Source organism: Mytilus edulis, chromosome 1, assembly GCF_963676685.1.
Source record: "Mytilus edulis chromosome 1, xbMytEdul2.2, whole genome shotgun sequence".
Lineage (NCBI taxonomy): Eukaryota > Metazoa > Mollusca > Bivalvia > Mytilida > Mytilidae > Mytilus > Mytilus edulis.
In genome coordinates this window covers 25,571,466-25,592,589 of record NC_092344.1, presented here as the reverse complement: position 1 = coordinate 25,592,589, position 21,124 = coordinate 25,571,466, and the positions used below count along the sequence as shown (strand labels likewise).

The 21,124-nt window shown below is 31.8% G+C and overlaps 1 protein-coding gene and 1 long non-coding RNA gene across 2 annotated transcripts in view; one reads left to right on the top strand and one right to left on the bottom strand.

Annotated features, from left to right (window-relative positions):
• Positions 1-19,064, bottom strand: part of LOC139519311 (uncharacterized) — a 68,492-nt gene extending 49,428 nt beyond the window's left edge. Inside the window, exon 1 of the mRNA XM_071311299.1 lies at positions 19,007-19,064. Within this exon, the coding sequence (XP_071167400.1) occupies positions 19,007-19,044 (38 nt within the window). The 5' untranslated portion in view covers positions 19,045-19,064. The remainder of the gene's footprint in view (positions 1-19,006) is intronic.
• Positions 8,528-15,510, top strand: LOC139528633 (uncharacterized). The gene is made up of 3 exons (XR_011665651.1): positions 8,528-8,636; positions 13,182-13,274; positions 14,260-15,510. It is a non-coding gene; the product is annotated as an uncharacterized lncRNA (long non-coding RNA).
• Positions 19,065-21,124: the final 2,060 nt, after the last annotated feature.

Sequence of the window (21,124 nt, the reverse complement as noted above, 5' to 3'; positions counted from 1 at the left end):
GTTAAAAATGCGGTTTTGAGTCTATTTCTTCTTTTTAATTTGGTAACACGTTAAGCCATTAGTGACACTAATATGGTATATTACCAATAATAAGGCCATATATTTCGGTGTGTACAAATACCGCAAAAGTTTTTGCATTAAGGACACTAAAACGATGTTTTAAGATCACAGCGAACATGAATATAAGAGGATATGATTAAATACCTCAAATCTATAAAGTAAGGTATCAATAGATTTTGTAATTTTGAAGTTAAATGACTTTTTAATCAACGCCTGCCACTAGCCACGTGACCAACGGTTTATTGCAGATTCCCGAATCATCATATGCATGTTCAATCAACCTAATCCAATAAACAATTGTCTTTTGATCGTTACTTATTGATTAATCAATGGTTGTTAACCTAACGGTTTAGCGTGGTATAAATTCAAGTTTATGAAAGAAAAATAAAAAATAAATTTTGTGTTTTAAAACTTTGCCTTTGTTATATATATTTAGTTTTTAAGGAAATTGCTATGCAAGCTTTTTTTTTATTTAAAGAACCCTATTTTGAGATTAAAATTGAGAAACAAATGCTTTTGATATTTCATTTCCTTACTAACAACACAAGAGTTTACATACTATCATTATTCCTTGAAAGACATTTGAGAGTATGTGGTGTCCATGGGGTTCTTCAAAATCCGATTACAGAAGTAATATATAGAAAAACTCCAAGAGGTAAAATTATTTTACGTTTTAAAAAGAGAATTATAGAATAAATCATAACTGTCTTCTATGAACGATAACTTTAAACTGGTGTCAATGCTTTTTTTTTAACAATTCATCTTTATTTCAACAATTGAAGATGAATACCATTTTATTTTATAATGTAATAAGCACTATGGGCAGGCGCGGATCCAGAGCTTGAAGTGGGGGTTTGGGGGAGGGGTTATGTGAGAAATGTTTAAAACACTAGAGAAGTTTTCATGTTATACCAAACCATATGTTTTCAAGAAATGGCACACTTTTTGTTCATCCGGCATATGGTTACTCTAAATAAAATTTTAAGTATTAATTTTATAAGTTTAATTATTTGATTACAGATCGTATCTACCCGTTTTGCAATTGTTGTATCACTCTAAGGGAGGCTAATAAAGATATATATAATAAAATATAGAGATGGCAGCCTTGGATTGTCTTAATTAAATCCTTTGGTCCTCTAATTATCAAGTTACCCTCTGGCCAATGTTATTATGACTTGTGTATATTTAAAGAAGTGTAGCGACAACGTGTCACTCTATTCAGTGCTAGATATTCAAATTATAGTAATTTAAGATATTAACATTAAAACAAGAAATGGTTAATACAAAAAATATTTTAAGATTTTCAACCGGGGGTGGGCTCGCTTTAACCCCCTAAATCCGCTAATGATGTGGGAGAACTAAATTATTTAGTTAACTTAATCATATGACTCTTAAGCCCGTTCTGCCATTATTAAGAAACGCTAAAGAACGGAAATGTATGATTTTAAGATTTGGAAATAAATGAAATTGGTGTCACAAATGGTATGTCTGCTTGTATTTAAAATATTTTATAAATAGATATAATACAGGGGCGGATACATGATTTGACGTTAGGGGGGCGCAGAATAAAATTTCGAAAAATTTTTTGAGGTGAAAATTATCAAAGTTATTGAAATATTCTTCTAGAGTAGGTGCAATGTAGATAGATATCTTGCCAAGCGAAGTGTGGCGAGAAACATTTGTGGTAAAATGAGCGAGAAATTAAAGTTTCAATCTAAAACCGCATAATTTAAATGACAATCTACATTAACCATAATTAACAAAAAATCAATTAGTTTCTGTTCTTTGACTACCTCTATATATTTACCAGAAAACGGGACTGAACAAAAGTAGAATAGAAACAATTCTGAGTACACAAACTGATTCTCCATATAAAAAAAGTGAGACGAAGCAAATGACGATAGCTCATCTGACCAATATAAGGTATTGAAAACGAAAATGATTACTGGTACAATTTATTTGTCAATTCATGATACGTGTTTTTATTTTTGTTCTATTTTCGGAGGTCGTGCTAGACTTTTTACATACTGTAAAACAAACAAAAATGGCCGCTAACCACTAAAATCAAAATGAGATCCTTAAACAATTCATTGTGCTTATTTTCTTGGGATCCCATGTAATACGGTAGTACCTACGGGTTTGGGCCTTGACCGTTTGTGCATGCTTCGGCAAAATTTACATGTTGCAAGTGAGAAATCATGTATTGTCACAGAGATATTAAATAATGAGTCAAATTAACAAACTAACCTCTCGCTTGAACCATAATCTTTATCTTTCCTTAAGAAAGAATCTAACTTACACTGCTTTCTTGGTATGATGAAATAACCAACCGGTTACCCAAATAGCGGGTAGGGCTCCCACCTTCTTCGTGGTAAAGTGATGTAGGGATGTTTTTGAACTTCGATTATCAAAGAAATTGTTTATTAAAACTGCAACTAGAATGTCACAATTATTTTTATTCTAACTGCTAAAAGCCTATGTATGATATTTGTCATCAAACGCAGTACCGCTTTTGACACCTTCCTTTGAAGTGTAACATGTTTATAGAACTTAAATAAACAAAAGGTCAGTTGATTAGTAATCACGTTAAATGATTCTGTTAAATTACTGTTTTATATAGTAATACTTGTTTGAATGTTACGACAGATTGAATGCGACGACATTAGCTTTCGTCGGATACTTTATTACGTCCGGACACCCCATGCTTTGCAAATTTTAGTGGTGGGGGGGGGGGGGGGGGACGCCCGCCACGCCCCCGCCTAAATCCGCCCCTGTAATGCTCATATACATAATTATTAACGGTTGTTTTACTTCGCTTATTTATAGCATTTAACAAATAACTTCGTATTCTTATTTTCGGCATCAAATAAAAATAATGGAATAAATATATTTTAAAAGACAAGGAAAGTGAATTAAAAAATATATACAACAAAAATAAGCGAAAGGAGATGTGGTACGGCTGTCAATGAAACACCTATCCACAAAAGTTAAAAATGAAGAAGATGTCAGAAATAAATTGGTCATAATTTATTTACAGTCTAAAACATTGAAGGGACTAAACATCAACCTATACATATTTATACTTGTAATGCATTTGTATATAAACATCGAATCAGAAATATGTTCCTTTCCTAAACATGTTTAAAAACATTGCTGTGATAGTTATCAAAAGTACCAGGATTATAATTTAGTACGCCAGACGCGCGTTTCGTCTACACAAGACTCATCAGTAACGCTCAAATCGAAATATTGATAAATGGCATAGTTCTTAACATTAGAAAAATGAATGAAGTATTGGCAACTGGACGTTAAGCAACCAAATATCAATCCTCACTTTTCCGTGAAGTGTTCACAATTATTTGTCTTTTTAAAATTAAAAGGATGAAAAATTCACAAACTGAAAAGAGTTGAAAATACGCTATTAATTTAGAAGTAAAAAATATAGCAGACAGAATAAAGACGGCAAAAACAAACAAATGAAAAAAAAATAGAGAACAATTTGAAATACCATATACATGTTTAATCAGTATACTAGTAGATCACGGGCCAAGGTTGAGCGAACATGAATTGCTATCGATTATACTAAAGGTGACAATCAACTTTTTGAGGCACGTGTCGAGAAAACATTAGAAAAAATATAATTTAAAATTATGAAAGGAGTAGGTCCGGTAAGGACCGATTTTGGCCTCAAATTTCAGGTTCATCTGACGAAAGATTTTGACCACTTTTGAAACACTTAAGTGTCTATTTTATTTGATTCTATTAGTGTATGTGGAAGATTTTCACTGATTTTGTCATTAAAAGCTCAATTAAATATGAAAAATCCACCAAATATGCCGGAAAATGTCACTTTTCAGATGGTTTTTGCAATTTAGCATGACTTTATGGTGCTTGTACCCGATATATGTGCCATGTATTGTCAAAAACAGCCCATATTTATGTAGCAGAAGCATTCTACTGTCCAAAAAATAACTAAAAGTTTACTTTTAACAATTTTGTAAAACTGCTATATTTTGGGGCCAAAAAGGTGTCTTACCGGACCTTCTCCTTTTACAAAGTCTATTTCTATATGTTATATCCTTTGTGACAGTTGTATCATTCCATCAGGTCCTTAGTGCACATTGTTGTTCTTAGTGCACTAAGGAGGTCCTTTGCGGTACGTCTAAACACTGCTAAGGACTCCTTAGTGCACTAAGGACTATACAATGCCACTAAGGACTAGAAGGAGTGCTGTTGTGTGTATTATTTTTACATATTATGTTAGAGATTGATATTTCATGCATAAATTTCAAATTTTATAGAAAAATAATCATAAATAAACAAGATATTCAACATTATTTAGGCACGTGCCCGTTTTTCTTTGATATGCCGAAAATCAATGAACCGTTTGACACGTGCCAAATGACAAAACAATTCATTAAACAATCATAATCTTTTTATTTTAGGTAATAAACAATTGTATCTAAAAAAATGTATGCTTAATATTTATAATTAAATGTGTTGTTCTTATGAAAAATGATTACAGAACAAATAATTTTGTTTTTGTTTTACTTCTTTCCCGACAAAGTTATTTGCCACAGGTGCACGACTTTGATGTGCGCCTACTAAATGACTAATACGTTAGAGTGTGGTCAGCTTGTTATGTAAGAGATATGAAGACAAAATAAATATATATATTGATAAGTGTTTTGTTTTTATTTTAATTTCGACAAAGATGCGTGTATATATACAAATGGTTTCACTAAAACAATACGATGGAATTGAGAGAGAGAAAATTATGTGTCGTTCTTGGGGTTTATCCAAACCACTAGTTTTCAACCAGCTTGATATTTGTTTACAAAGGCTTCATACGGTACTTATTTGTTTGTATATTTCGACATTTTTTATTATTCTTCTAAAAGTAAAAGAAGTTAAAAAAATCATTTCCCGGTTTTAAGTCAGATTAAGTTTCATTTTCAAATATATAAAAGAGACAAATGTTTTAAAAATGTTCCACACTTTTTAATACAGTATTCACAAATTTTTTTCAGTATGTGTAAATTTAGAGCTAAAGATATAATTCTGACAGAGAAAGAGAATGCTTCGTATGAATGCCTTGAAAATATGCCTTTACCACATGATGTGTAAATAATTATTTTTTGTAATGCAATATAATCAGAATATTTAAAGCTAAATATATCACGCGAAAAAAAGAAAAAGCCGACAGAAATATTTTCAACTATAATTTCTTTAAATCTACTTTTCTTAAAGAAGAACAAGTATCACAGGCACTTGTCTCAGAAAAGGTATATAGGAATTTTTTTTCTGAGACAAATGCCTGTGGCAAGTATGTCAGAAGGAAATCCGATTTGTATTGTTTTTAACAAATTGTTTGCTTAACATATCGTACGAAATAATTTATGAAATAATGAATATGTGCTATGCGCTTTACTCACTGTTGAAGGCCCGAAATATATTACTCAAACGGGTCATATATGAACTTAGTGTGTTGCATGTAGTAAAAATGCATTATCTTATTGGTTTCGTTTTGTCCAGTTATACATTTCTTAAAATGTCTTCATATATGAAAATAAATTTTGAACAGTGCACCATAAGAAACAAACTAAAGTGTTCCAGCTCCAAACCAGTCTATTGTTCAAACGCATGTCCGTCGTCGCCTGTCACCACATTAAAGCACGCTTGCAAGAAAAAATAAACAGAATAGAGATACGGGTACAAAACACATTATAGATAATGTGTCCGACCACCTGAAAAATAAAATTGGTTCAAGAGACAAAGAACGCTACGAAATATTAGATTAATTTTTCGGTACTACCGGGCTTATCACAGCCCAATAACAAGATGAATTTAATGAAAACGCAACAAGCATCTGCCGGTTATCCAAACTTCAACACGTACTTGTAAAAATATATATAAATGTGAATTAAATATCTATAAAAATTTGTATTTCAGTCACTTATTAATATGAACATCAAATAAAAATCCGACATTAGATATATTTCTCTGGTGACAAATTTATTATTTACAAGAAATATACACTTGAGAAAATACTTCTTCATTCAGATTTTTTTGTTAATAAAACTTCAACAACAATTCATTTATTAGTATCCAACTTTACCAAAAGGATTCCCGTGTAATCAATTAATATGTAATTTGACACGTGTCAAACGGTTCATGGATTTTCGGCATATCAAAGAAAAACAGGCACGTGTCTAAATAATGTTGAATATCTCCTTAATTTATTATTATTTTTCTATAAAATTTGAAATTTATGCATTAAATTTCAATTTCTACCGTAATATGAAAAGAAATTGCATGTAACAGCTCTCCATCTAGTTCTTAGTGGCATGTTATCAGTCCTTAGTGCACTAAGGACTCCTTAGCAGTGTTTAGACACACCCGGTCCTTTGCGGTGTTTCTACGGACCCCATATATTTGAAGCTGTTCCAAATTCTGTACATTATAGGTACGTGTATCAGATCGGACAATAATTTTCATATATATAAAAAGAATTACTGTATAAGTTATCTAGTATGAAATATGTCCACTGGACCGACCGTGCAAGTGCTATATATATTATATCATGTATATAGCCAGTCAAAAAGATGTGGTATGATTGCCAATGAGACAACTATCCACAAAAGACCAAAATGACACAAACATTAACAACTATAGGTCACACAAGGTCGTTAAAAACTTCCATTTGTTGTTGTCCACTGAAAATAAACTCATAAAAACACGAATCCCCGTTTACTCAATTTCACCTTTATTTGTTAATATTTCTTTATCTTTTTCTTTTGATTTTATTATATCTTTTTTGTGAAATATTTTGTGTGGTCGAACATGAAATTGCCTCCGATGCTACAAAGAAAATTTGTTTAATGTCATCTGTTGCAATATATGCTAAGTACTACACGTGGACAGGATGTTCCCCAGAAAATAAGTTATACACACCCCGATATAACCCCGAGGGTACACGCTACTGTCATATGGAAAATTACTGGGTCACCTGTAAGATGGTAATCAGCCATGCAACTAATTAGGTTACTGACCATGTCACTTCAATTTAAAAAGTTTATCGTTAGATATCAAAATGATAAATTAATTTTGATTAAAAATTTAAGAACTAAAGGATTTATCATTATGATGAAGTGAAATAATTCAACCAAATCGTATATAGATTATATCAAGGATTTTCTTACTATACAAATCCTTGATTATATACATATTTTTTTTTATCTATGCCGGAAAGAATTGAAAAACTGTATTTATAATTTTTGATTTGTTTTATAGAAATCTGTGTAGGTCTCATGAAATGGAACTCACGCAACGCATGCCTAATTAAGATTTATAAATTTATTGAAAAATATAACAAAAATTTAGTTTTGATATTAAATTAAAGTTACCTTTCCGCGCTGTAATTTATTTGATATGACATGAATCAAGCAATTTTTGTTGAGGGATTTATGGGTTTGTCCATACAACGTATAAAAAAAGAAGTGTATGTTATTAGTATTTCACATGCCTTGTTTTCGCCTTGAAGCTCATTATTCAGAGTGTTTCAGACAAGATGATGAAAATAACGTGCAAGATACATTTTTCGATCATCGTGAAGAGACAATTTTAATTCCCATTCCTCGATGCACTCTACCCCTGATGAATTGTATATTTATAATTCCTCGTGCTTTTAATTAGCCCCCTCCCCCCCTTTCGTGGTTACCGTTATGCCAACACTACCGGGGCTTGATTTAAATGTAAAATCATGGGCGGATCCAGCCATAATAAAGGGGGTTCCAACTACATGTCTCCATTAAATAAGGGGTGTCTAAGCATCTTTCCCGACCTATTCACATATTTTTAAGGTTCCTATATACAAGGTGATAGGACGTTCGGTTCCGTTGGAATAGGTAACCTTTTCACGCTATGCCTTAAAACTTTTCCTGATGCACAGGTAACCTATTTCAACGGAACGTCCTATCACCTTGTATATAGGAACTTGAGAGGATTCCCGAGATTATCATTTATGCAATGCTTGCTCACAAAATGCTAGGGGAGGCCAACCCCGGATTCCATCCCCTTCGACCCGCCACAGAATACAGATATAATTGATAATTGTTATTTAAAAGTCATATACTATAGCCACTATATAGTACTAGAACCGAACACCTGTTTTGGGATATATATACATACACCACATCTTCCTATGTCTGAGTCCTATGTCTATATAGCTGATTTACCGTAAATAACTGCGAGAAAATGAATAATACACAAGTTGATAATTGTCTCTTCTCTGCTAATTTTAATGTGCATGCAATATTCACTCTGATTTACTTGTGAGACCACCGACACTAATAATAATTACCTACAAAATAATAGGTGCTCCTTTACTTGGAAGAACATTTCGGATCCGATCAATTTATTGGTTCCATTCCCCCATTCTACACTTCTCCTTAGAAAAAATGCCTTCAATGCGTCATAATTATCTGGACTACTAACTTACTTCCATATAACTTCGAAAACAGACTATAATCTATTTCACTGGATGAGATTGGGCTCACAGATTTTTTAATGGATTGGTAATTTTATTTAAAGTACAAGTTTACAAACAGTCAGGGGACTTACTTAAATAAGTGATTTTCTAAATCACTGATTTAAGTAACATTATTTCCATAAAGGTTGGAAGTAAGAGTTGTCTTTCTTTAATAATCACCTATTTAAGTAGTACAAATTAATCACTAGAAGAAGTGATTTAATTTTATTGTAGCTTTAAATATAGAATACTAATGATCCAGGGACTAATTATGTTTCTAAACTTATCAGAACCAACATCTGTGTTGTCTAGGATGACCAGGTCATTTCAGGTGATGACCTTGTACTGAATCTAGGATAATGACATAAAAATCACTTGTTTAAGTATCAGACCTCAATTTCCTTCCCAAAAATCACTTCTTTAAGTATCAATCTTTTAATAATCCCTACTAATTTCAACACCCCCGAACAGTGAGATTTTTATCGCGAACAGTAGAATTTTATTACATAATCTGAAAGATGAAACCTTGAACTTCACAGGAAAAATACTCCCACTGCTGGGAAAAATCTTTTAAGAAAGTATCAGTTCATTATGTAAAGCCATTATTATAGCATTTTTTCAACTAAAATAGAATTTTCAGGTAAATGATAGCATCAAAGGCAGAAACCTTTCTACTTAAAAGAAGCAAAAAGTTTATTTTTTTTTCAATTTTACTAATTAAAAGATATTATTTTAAACCTATGTGTTTAAAATTTGGAAAAAAATACAAAATTCCAATTTGTGACAAAACCACGATTTTGCTACTCAAATAAGTGATTTAAAAATCACCTATTTCAGTAAGTCCCATGACTGACAAAGCAAGATTAATCACATTTTTCACCCGGCCTACACATCAAATGGTTGCCTCCTTACTGACTTACACCTACACAAGCTAAACAAACATGTGACAACTCTTCACCAATGACCTGAGTGAAAGGTTGACGGGGGGATCCAGAACTTTTCATTTGGGGGGGGGGGGGGGGGGGGGGGGGGTTCAGATGGGGGATGCTTGCCTCAGTCATGTTTCTGTGATTCCCTATATAATCAACAAAATTTTTCACACATAAAGGGGGGCAGGGATTTCTCCTTAATAAGAAATCTCTATTTTCAGCATAAGCTCATATAAATTTGCCTTTTGAAGAACTGAAATAAATATGAGACGGCTAATGATTTTTCAGATGCTTTACATTAAAATACATCCATGTGACATTCACAATTATATATATAGATCCAAATTTAAAAAGCTATTTTTTTTCAATATTTAAATAATGTAGGATCAAATCTTGATACATGTATGTAGTTGAAACTGTTAGCTTTAAACATGTTAAACATTAAAAAATGAACACCCAAAGTTTAACATTGTTTAAACCACGTTTAAACATAAGAATGACCATGTAGTCTTTATTAATGTATGCTATTGCTATGAAACTAGGTCATTGTAGGTAAACTGTCATCTATTCCCTTAAATCTTTGTTCCCAGTCACCCTAAGTTTGATTTAAATTAGTCAAGTATATATCTACTCTATTAGGTCTCTAGTTTGGATAGTTAATAACTTGCAAATTAAAATCATACTCCTCCCAAATTTATTTCTTTAAATATTATATTAGGGATGAAATACATGTAGCAAGTAAGGGATGAAATTAAATTGGATGAAATGTGGCATTTTTTTTTTGATAAAGTAGTATGTCTGATGTTGTCAAGTCCAGTCATTTTAAAAAGGGGTGGGGGTGGGATTCTAACCCAGGACAAAAGGGGAAGGGGGGTCCAATTACATGTCCCTATTCAAATGCATTGATAATCCGAAAAAAGGGGGGTTCCAATCCCTTGAACCCCTCTCTGGATCTGTGCCTGCCCTTTAAAAATAAAATTATCCTTATTTTGAGTTAAAGCTTATAGATTTTTCTATAATGCTTCTCAGGGGCGGATCCAGCCATTTTAAAAGGGGGGTCCCAACCAAGAGCAAAGAGGGGTTCCAACTATATCTCCCATTCAAATGCATTGCTCGGTAAAAGAAAAGGATTCCAACCCTCGAATCTATGGTCAAGTTGTTGTCTCTTTGACACATTCCCTTTTTCCATTCTCAATTTTATCATGTAGTCGTCGTTGTCCCAGGACATTTAGTTTTCGCTTAATTACTTTAGTACAAGTAATAGAAATCTATGAAATTCAAATACAAGGTTTGTGACCAGAGTTTTTGTTCAGAGTTTAGGAATTACATGAATTAGGGGCCAATAGGGGCCAATAGTAAACTTTGTTTGATTTTATAGAAAATTGAATTATTGGAATTCTTTCAGAGCTCCAGATAAGCTGCGTATTTGCGTGATCACGCAATACAAATAATAAAAAACCCAATGCAATTGCCCATTGCAGGGTTCAATAACCCAATTAATTCAAAGGAAAACCCAATTATATTCCAAAACCATGAGTTTTCCACCCTTTTATTGGCTACCATTTGCGTTGTTTACCCTTATCTAGTCGTCGCGTAAACTATTTTTATTTTTTATAATATTTATAATTGGAAATGTCCTTTCGTTCTAAAAATAGATCCCTGCATCAAGTAGCTGAAATAGGTCCCTTTTAGAGTTTGCCGTTGCTCAATAGGTACACGTGTTTTTGAAAACATTTCGATCTTCTCGACGTCTATCCAATTAGTGTGTGTCATGTAGTCATATTTTTTTCGCATTGCTCGGGATTTATCATAACATACATTGAATTAAAACGAAAGTGAATGTTCGGTTAAAATATTGAATAGAAGCATGTTTTCTGCTTCTTTTGAAAAGCTGAGGGAAAGTTATGATGATAACAAGACTCAGCCAGTGTTTTTAGGAAGCCGTCGAACACACGGGCGTATGTGCGTACCTTAACGAGAACATTGCTAATAAAAACAGGATTTCCTCAAAAAGAAATCAGTTGGAAAAAGTGAAAAGTCAAACACTTGAGGCCAAATCAATTATGACATGATAAAGCATCAGAAACCAAAAGTTCTAATAAAAGACAACTAAACCCAGATTTATGAAAATTGGAATAAAACAAAAACATTCAAGTATAATTAGAGTTTATAAACTATTTTTTGTTTCATTTTACACTGGTCTCAGAATTTATTATATAAAGGTATAAGACGTAAGTGCCTGTGAATACACATATCCGTTTTATACAGTATATACGAGAAAATACAAAACTTGCAGAAGGTTTGAAATGGAACAAAAATTAAACCTACAATTGCTCCTCAGTGAATAAATCAAATAAAACAGCTAGCAAATAGCCCTAACCATAAACCAAATAAAACAGCTAAACAAAGAAAGAAACATATTTAAGATGGAAAAAAATCTGGGGTTGATATTGCCTAAATATTCAATATTGTGATTGATGAAAAAACCCAATACAATAAGGAGCTTGGTGGTGAAAAACCCAATTTGATATTAACATGAGGGGTGAATTGGAATTGATAATGCAATCAAAAAACTTTATCACTCAATTATATAAGAAAATGGTGGGTAAAAAACCCAATTTGTGAATTCTTATCTGGATCTCTGTTCTTTGATATGCCAAATCTAACTGTGTATTTAGATTCCTAGTTTTTTGGTCCTGTTTGAATTGGTCTACCTTAAGGTCCAAAGGGTCCAAAATTAAACTTATTTTGATTTTAACAATATTTAAATTTTTGGTGTTCAGATTAATATGCTGAATCTGAATATTTACTTAGATTTTTTTTATTATGGGCCCAAATTTCAAGTTGGTCCAAATTGGGGTCCAAAATTTTACTTTGTATGATTTCAACAAAAATTGATTATATGAGGCTCTTTGATATGCTGAATCTAACCATTCATTAAGATTTTTGATATTTTGGCCCGTTATCAAATTGGTCCACATTGAGTTCTAAAAGGTCCAAAATTTAACTTTATTTGATTTCACCAAAAAATGAATAATTGGGGTTCTTTGATCATGTTGATATGCTGCATCTAACCATGTATTGAGATTTTGAATATTGGACCATTTTAGAGGTTAATTGTCAATTTAAAATTTTTAAGTACTTGGACCGCATTCATTCTGTGTCAGAAACCTATGCTGCATCAACTATTGAATCACAATCCAAATTTAAAATTCAGAGTTTATCGAGCTTGAATGTTGTGTCCATACTTGCCCCAACTGTTCTGGGTTCAACCTGTACGTTTGTATCAAGCTGAGCCATGCATAGCATTTTTATTGGTTATTTATATATTAATTTGAAATTTTGACAAGTGAGACACATACAGATTATACTGTTAACAATATTTCAGAGTTTAACGTAGTCAAGCGAAACAAATTTTAGAAGAATAGTTGAATCATGTCTTTGTTGTCAAATGAAAAATTAGTACGAACACAAAGAAAAAGTATGGGAATGTTTGTTTTTTAAACTATTGACCAGGGTGAAAGTCTTTGAAAGTCATGACTGGCAAAAAGTTTGTGAAATGAAATAGCACAAATATTTCATTCTTTTTAAATATAACTGAATATAAAGAAAAACACAAACTGATGTTTTATAATAGTTTTTACCCTTTTTATGTTTTATAGGACAAGAAATATAGAAAAATAATGAAAAATATAAACAGTTACAATAGAAATGAGCGCAAAACAAGATAAACAGAATACAACAAGGCCTAAATGGTAAGACCACTTCTATATACTGTAAATTCAGATTTTTCAGGGAATGGACAACTTATTGTGATTACAAAAAAAATCTGCATAAAGATCTATATAGTTACATGATATATATATATATATGTTTCTGTTTTTGCGATACTCACCCAGTCACATTATTCGCATTACTAAAAAGTTTCGATAATTTCGGAATTACAGTAATAAAAGAAATTGCCTTTGAATGATGACTCATATAAAAATAAGAAAATGTGGTATGGTAAATGAGTGACTTATCCACCAGAGTTCAATGAAGCGGATGCAAGAAATTAAAGGCCAATCATGGGCCTGCCTTCAATAATGAGAAAACACTTCCTTTATAGGTCATCCATTAAAGATCTCAACATATAAAGATTTAAACAATCCAATTTAGTTCAACATGTTCAAAGTCAATAACAATTAATAAAAAAAAATCATGCCTAATATAAAATATTGTTTGTTTCTCCAATCCTGACCGACCCTGCAAAAATGGCCCTACTCATAAAATTTTATTGTCAAAACTAAGCCAAATATTATTTTATTCATTTCTGATTTTCGGGCTTGCCGGATCATCCGATAATATTCAGGCTTTTGGGAAAAATAAAATTATTTACCTACCTAACTACCCACACCTGGCTTGTCAGAATAGGGATTAGGGAAAAAAACAATATATTAATTTAGGCCTCATGTCTGTGAGCACTCAACCTGACCATAATATAGGACAGTGGTTCAAATATTAACACAACATATGAACATTCTATAACATTCTATAACAACTATTGCAAGTGGCTCAACTTTAAATATCACTGCAAGGCACTAAACAACGAATATTAAATCTTGGACACAAAGCACTGAAATACGAGAACTCATAAGCATGACAAGTAAGAATATCAAATGAAAGTTTCTCAAAAGCTTATTTATATTGCTGTTTTTTTCTCCATTTATTACATTTTTTTTTCATTTTGTGTATTTATAGGTTAGATATGTTGGTTTTTATGATCATCAACAGGTCCTGCAGGTCTATACTGAAGAGGAAACTTAATTGTTAATACTTTTCTACATAATGTGCTAATTGGATTATTAATGTGAAATGAACTCAACTGTGTGTTTTTCTGGAAAAAGAAATAGAAAAAATCCTACAAAATTGCTATAAACAAAATGGAGTACTATCAAAGAACACAATTGTGTAAAATGTAACAACCTACATTCATATTAACTGATGGATTATGGAGAAATTTAAGAAAAAAAATAGTATCTTTGTCATTTTTGTTGTCGAAATAAACACCTGCTTTATCCATTCATGTACATGGCTCCATCATATCAAATATACAAAGAAGATGTTTGAAGAACATATGTTGCCAAAATTTATTCAACCAATTGAAGGAAGATGTCTTGTGGATTGAATTATTTATGCACTGAACAGTTATGTAGGGGGTCGAATACACAGCAGCTGAAACAGAAGACAAGTTAATTTGACATGAAAAGTGTTTATTTGATTTAATATGCAAATATGAGCACAATATTAATAACATCACAAATGGTATGATATTCATAGCGCTTTGCTTATTATTGAATTGTCTTAAACATGCTAAACAGTCAGCCTTTTGTTTTTGTATGTTTAATACTCACCATGAAAATTTGTATTACAGTATTAAAGTTTTAATTATCTTTTGTATCAATAATTCAGTCTAGGAGAAAATATATTAATACTGTTTGTACTGTTATGAAATTTCCATAGAGGAAAAACATTTCCTTAAGGGAAATTTGATGTTCAGAAATTTCCCTAGAGGAAATTTGAAGATCAATGATTTCCTTAGAGGAAATTTGTTGTCTTGAATTTTCCTCCAAGGAAAAGTGTTTGTCAAAAATTTCCTCACAGGAAAAAGTATTTCCTCCAAGGAAAATTTGAAGCTACAAATTTCCTCACAGGAAAAAGTATTTCCTCCAAGGAAAATTTGAAGCTGCAAATTTCCTCAAAGGAAAAAGAATTTCCTTTAAGGAAAAAGAATTTCCTCTAAGGAAATAGAATTTCCTCAAAGGAAATAGAATTTCCTCAAAGGAAATAATTATGCAGCAAATTCCCTAAGGGAAATCTTTTTCCCTTGAGGAAAAAACAATTTCCCTTGAGGAAAAATCTTTTTCCTTCAGGGAAATTTGATTTCCCTTGAGGAAAAGTACTTTTCCTCTGAGGAAATTGTTGAAAAAAGGGGCATAACTTTTTCAACAGTGGTGCTAGATCTAAAAAATTTTAGGACAAATATCAGGGAACTTATACCAACCAAGTTATCAACTTTATTTTGACTTAACTCCAAAAATTAAGGTGACAACTTTTGCACTCAGCGGAATTGCAAACTTGTCCCGGAGACTGTTTTGTATTCAAATCTGGCTGTGTTTAAATGCTAATAAAACTATTGCAATTTTAAAGTTTTTAATTGACAAAAAAATACAACATACAACATGCATGATTTTTTTAAGTTTCTTTTTAACATTTTATTCTTACATAATTAAATTCATTTGACAATCATTTACACGAACTTTTTGTGAAAAGAATATCAATTATCTAAGCTAAGGCATTATTTCTTTTGAGGATTTTTGAGGATTTTTTTTTAAATTCTATAATAATATTTGTGCAATGTTGAACATGATAGCCGTCATTAATCCAAATAAGTAATACAGTAGTTGTAATAAAAGTTATATTTTAGTCATGCATAACTGATATTGACGAATTTATAATAGTTCGTCCATACATCGTTGTTCTTGAAACAATCATTATTAGTATACATGTAAGTTTCCTGACGTATAAGACCCATTGAGGATGAGCTCCAAAGAAATTAGACTAGTGTGGCGTTTCGTTCGTTTGTTTGTCGGAAAAGGAGAGGAAATGCAACTGCTTGTACAGATAAACGACAGAATTACCATACAAGCATTTATAGTCAACACAATCAGAAAGAGTTCCCATCGTTAGACGGGGAATATGAAGGCTTCCAAGAATGAACAAGTGACATGTCTAACTCTGAACAGTTAGAAAACAGACTATCGACATCGACCGCTTGTTCTTAATATTTGAAACTGTATGCATATATATACGTATACGTTTATGATATATATAGTGATGAGTTCTTGCGTCTGACAAAAACTAAATTCCTTCATGGTTATATCTTGCCATACGTTTATATTGGTTTGTAAGGTGATTACTCACAATCGTTATTTGAAAATCCTGTTTGTGAGATGTAGATTCATTTCAATACAGAAATTCCGTCTATATATTTCACAAGTGTATAACACGGAGAAGCTCTGAAGGTCCATTACTCCCATTTTGTTTGGGTGTGAACCATCGATGTTTACAGCAATATCACAGAATAAGATGATGATGGAAGAAAGAACTATGGGCGTCATGTGGCAAATATTACATGCATATCGGACAATGAGTTGTCAATCTGTATGAAAAGATTTCCAATACAACCATATTATTGAGAAGGAATGTTTACATGCTATACTCTCGTACTAGTATTACAGGGTTCTTGTGTGTGTCTCTTGTGGCGTTCACCTTAGACACACATCTTTTTAACGATGTTTAAAAAAAAGACAGAACCAATTTAATGTCATATTTCCCTATTTTTTAAATATAACTAAAAGTCTTTTATCGGACAAGAATACCCCTATTTAGCGAACAAGTAATTTATTCTTTTTTTTCTGTTATTGAATACCAAGAAAGAAAATAAATCCCGAAATTAATTTGAAACTTTGATACTCAAAAGTTTCCCAGCAAAATATTCACATTCCCTGGGGATAATTAGTGTTCGTCCAGTGGCATATATAACAATTGTGATGACGAATTACTTCCTTTGTTCGAGAACAATCTTATTGAAATATAAATCTGTGATTTTACTAGGTCCACAGCTTCAATGAACCAAAGCAAAAGTTATACATCGACCTGTATATAAATCAAATTGGTTCTCTTCTTCTTCTGGTATACAATAGTCTATCGACATTCGATGATTACATACTGTTGGCATACGTGGCCTAGTCTATTTACAACACTTTTACCCCTATTTATTCAAAATATATGTTTTTTTCTTATGTTCAATGTATACATGTATATATTTTAAATTGCGCTATAGTTCCGTAACTTTCTATCCAGTCGTATATTTCTGGTCTGTTCCAATCTGTCCTTCACTATTGACAATGACTATATATTACATTTTCCCAAATTCACCCTTGGAAAAAATATTTAAAGAGATTTTAATTTCATCAAATCTTATTTTTTGGGTATTATTTATATGTTTATGAATTATATTCTTTACACCAGAAATGTTATTTATAAACAAGCGTATGAGTTTAGTAATGACAAGTAAGACAGAGTTGTATATTATTCATCTGATAGTTCAAAATGGAAAGTTATAAGTTATAAGTTATCAGCCGTGTACACTGATCAATACCTGCAGAAGTGAAACGATGCATGAACTTGCAAGCCCGACAGGAAATCGCTTGAATACCTGGACGTGTCACCTCACACCCCTCACAATACCTTTGGAAGCAATATGTTTAGCCATGCTGGTGATCAGATGAGGGAAGATCAAAATATATTTGTTTATTACTTGAAAGAATTATGAACAAATTAGATTTTCGAAAACAATTTTCACGGAACACTTATTTATGATTTCAACTTTGACTTTTCACCTAATTCCAATATCAACAGTTTAAAAACAACAGACCATGGTAATTTAAAAAAAGTAAGAATATTTTTCGTATCAAGTTAGTTAGTCGGATAAAACAACCGTACGATTGACAAGATATCGACACGCAATTACGACTACATCGGTTACTGTAGTTTTGTTTCTTTGTGGTTTATAGACATATCGTTTTTATTAATCGGGAAAGAAGACAAAATGGCGGATCGCAGAGAATTGACACTCTAAATTTAAAATCGATGGTGATCGCTTATCTAGCGGAATAAAACTTTAATATCTATGAATTTGAGCATTTTTATACAGAATGAACATAATATCAATTTTTGATTTTTTTGCAAAGTTTCCCTTTAACAATATCATGTCTACGATTGACAAAATAGCTGATCTAAAAGTAACACAATCTACTTACATAAAAAAAAATATGTACTGTGTTACAACTCTACATAAGGCGACGATGAAAGCCTGTAATAAGTCCTTCATTTTACTTGTTTGAGCTTTTGATTTTGCCATTTGAAGTTCGGTATTTCGTTATTTGACTTTTTACAACGACCACAGAAAGCTATAGCTTTAGGTATCCTAGATCTAGATCGCTGGACACGCTGCAGGCGGGTTTTTGTTGATATCTTGATACTGTGTTAATTCAAAAGTGTAACGTTATTTCTATTTGGGCTAGAATGGTGTTATTTCTAAACATATGATTTAGACCTGTTACGTTACTATTTAACATATTTCAAACATACATGTATGAGTTTTGCTATTGTTAAAGGCCGTACGATGACCTTTAATTCTAATTTTCTATTTCATTTGGTGTACGTTTGACAATGTTTGAGAGTTGTCTTATGTCTTATGTTATAAAATAGCTGAACCCAATGAAGTACATTTTACTTTTCCGATTGCCATATTTAGATACTTTAAGTTTCGCTTTGTTCTCGGCTATATCATGATTGTGTATGTTTTGCCCTGCAACTGTTTACCATTTAAAATGAACGCTTTAATTATAGTTCATATGTATTCGATTCTTTGTTTACTTACCCCGGGAAAGACATTAGGCAACCGTGATTTAGATACATAAATCATGACTAAGAGCGCGGATGCATATTTATGGGAGACGAGTAATCAATGATCCGTGATTTAGCTGTTTAAAAAGTTGTTGTTGCAATGTTAATATTAGCTTTGGTAGAAACAAACACGACAGCGCTTTAGCTATATATTATTGTGTTTCCTATATGTAGTTGTTGTTGTTATTTGTTTTAGTAGTTGGCTTACTTATGTAGTAATTGTCCAAAAACAATTGGTCTTACTATACTTTGATGGAGCCTATTGATAGACAGGGTGTAACGTGTACGCTTTAAATTCGGATAATATCTAATTAAAATGAAGTTTTTGAGGTGGGTGCTATTTCATTTTAGATTCTGTTGCATTTATCGGACATTTATGGTTTTTAGAAAGTCAAGATGGCGTCGTAGGTCCGTGTATATCTGCGTCCATTCGTTTTTCGTTTTGAAATATCAAAAACAAAAAACAAAAAACGAAAGTGTTTTCATTTTTCGTTTTTGATTTCATAAAAACCAAAATGAAAAACGAAAGTGTTTTCATTTTTCGTTTTTGATTTCTTAAAAATCAAAACGAAAAACGAAAGTGTTTTCATTTTTCGTTTTTGATTTCTTAAAAACTAAAATGAAAAACAAAAGTGTTTTCGTTTTTCGTTTTTCATTTCACAATCAAAAAACGAAAAACAAAAGTATTTTCAGTTTTCAATTTTGATTTATCAAAAACTAAAATCGAAAAATGAAAGTGTTTTCATTTTTCATTTTTGATTTCACAAAAACAAAAAACGAAAAACGAAAGTGTATTTATGTTATCTTTCCAACACAGTTTAATTGTCATTCAAAAAATGACAATGTTGTTATTTGTCATTCATTTAAAGGTCGTTAAAGTATACATGCACAGCGGTTGTCAGATCAATACTACTTTAATCGAAGATAATGTCAACGGATGCAAAAGTCTTTAGCAATCTAAACAATAAGGTACCGGTGCGTGATCTTTACTTTTAAGTTTGGAGAGGTTAATCTAAGATGATAATATTGTAGCGTAACTAGCCTCTTTTACAAATAAAGCAAACTATATATTGTTGGCGAGGGAAGGGCTCAAGGACTCCAGAAGAACTGGAAAAAATTATACAAAATCTTTCACACCCTTTCTTAATCTAAAGCGCAAGTTTTAATTTATCTATTTTATTATGTTCTGGTCTCGGAGCAAAATATATAGATACAGTGTAAGACTTTTAGTATTTACATGTATGAACAATATCAAAAGACATATGTAGGATGATGAAAAAAATAATGTAATCCACAAAGTCAAGTGTGTGGCTATTGTTAGTTTAAACATATTTATTAATAGTGGATTGGAAATTTTCTCACCGGAACGGGGATCGAACCAGGAACTTATGTTTTTGTATAGTCCGATGCACTAACCTATGTTACTTTTGTATAATGAGGATCAATGGTCTAGTTCCTCGTTGAAGACCCTCCAGCTCCTTTCAAGATGAAGAACAGGCATAAAAGCCCTGTTCATTAATAATTTGTATTGTTTCTATATATTGTGTGCGATTTTGTTCCGTGTATATTTACTCCACATCTCTTTATTTTCTATTTCGGACCTGGACTTTCAATGCTAGTTTAGACCTCCAATGTTAAAGGTCATATATATTTTTTTTTAAATTATTTGATACCGTGGGATTGGGATTTTTAGCTTTAATGTAAACCATGTCAGGTTTTTAACTTGTATTTACAGCAAAGATAGCCAGTTTTGTGTTCTGTAATATACTGTAACAGTTTAATTTTACTTGTCCGGTCGCATCGGAATTTCTCAAAACATCTTCCGAACAATATCTGAACGTCGGTTTCGTGGGCATGTACAATTGCTAAACCACACATGAACGTTCTTTAGTCTTCGTAGATCTATTCAAACTTGAAGTCTGTTTGAGTCTAAGACAAGCAGAATATGATATTTTATACTATAAAATATTGAAGCCATAGTCATGAAGATCGATTACTTGATTGATGTTCCGTTAACGTAGCCGCAGAACAAAAACGCGAGAACTACTTTTGAATATTTCTACAATTTTAAGTAGTTTTCCACTCACAAACA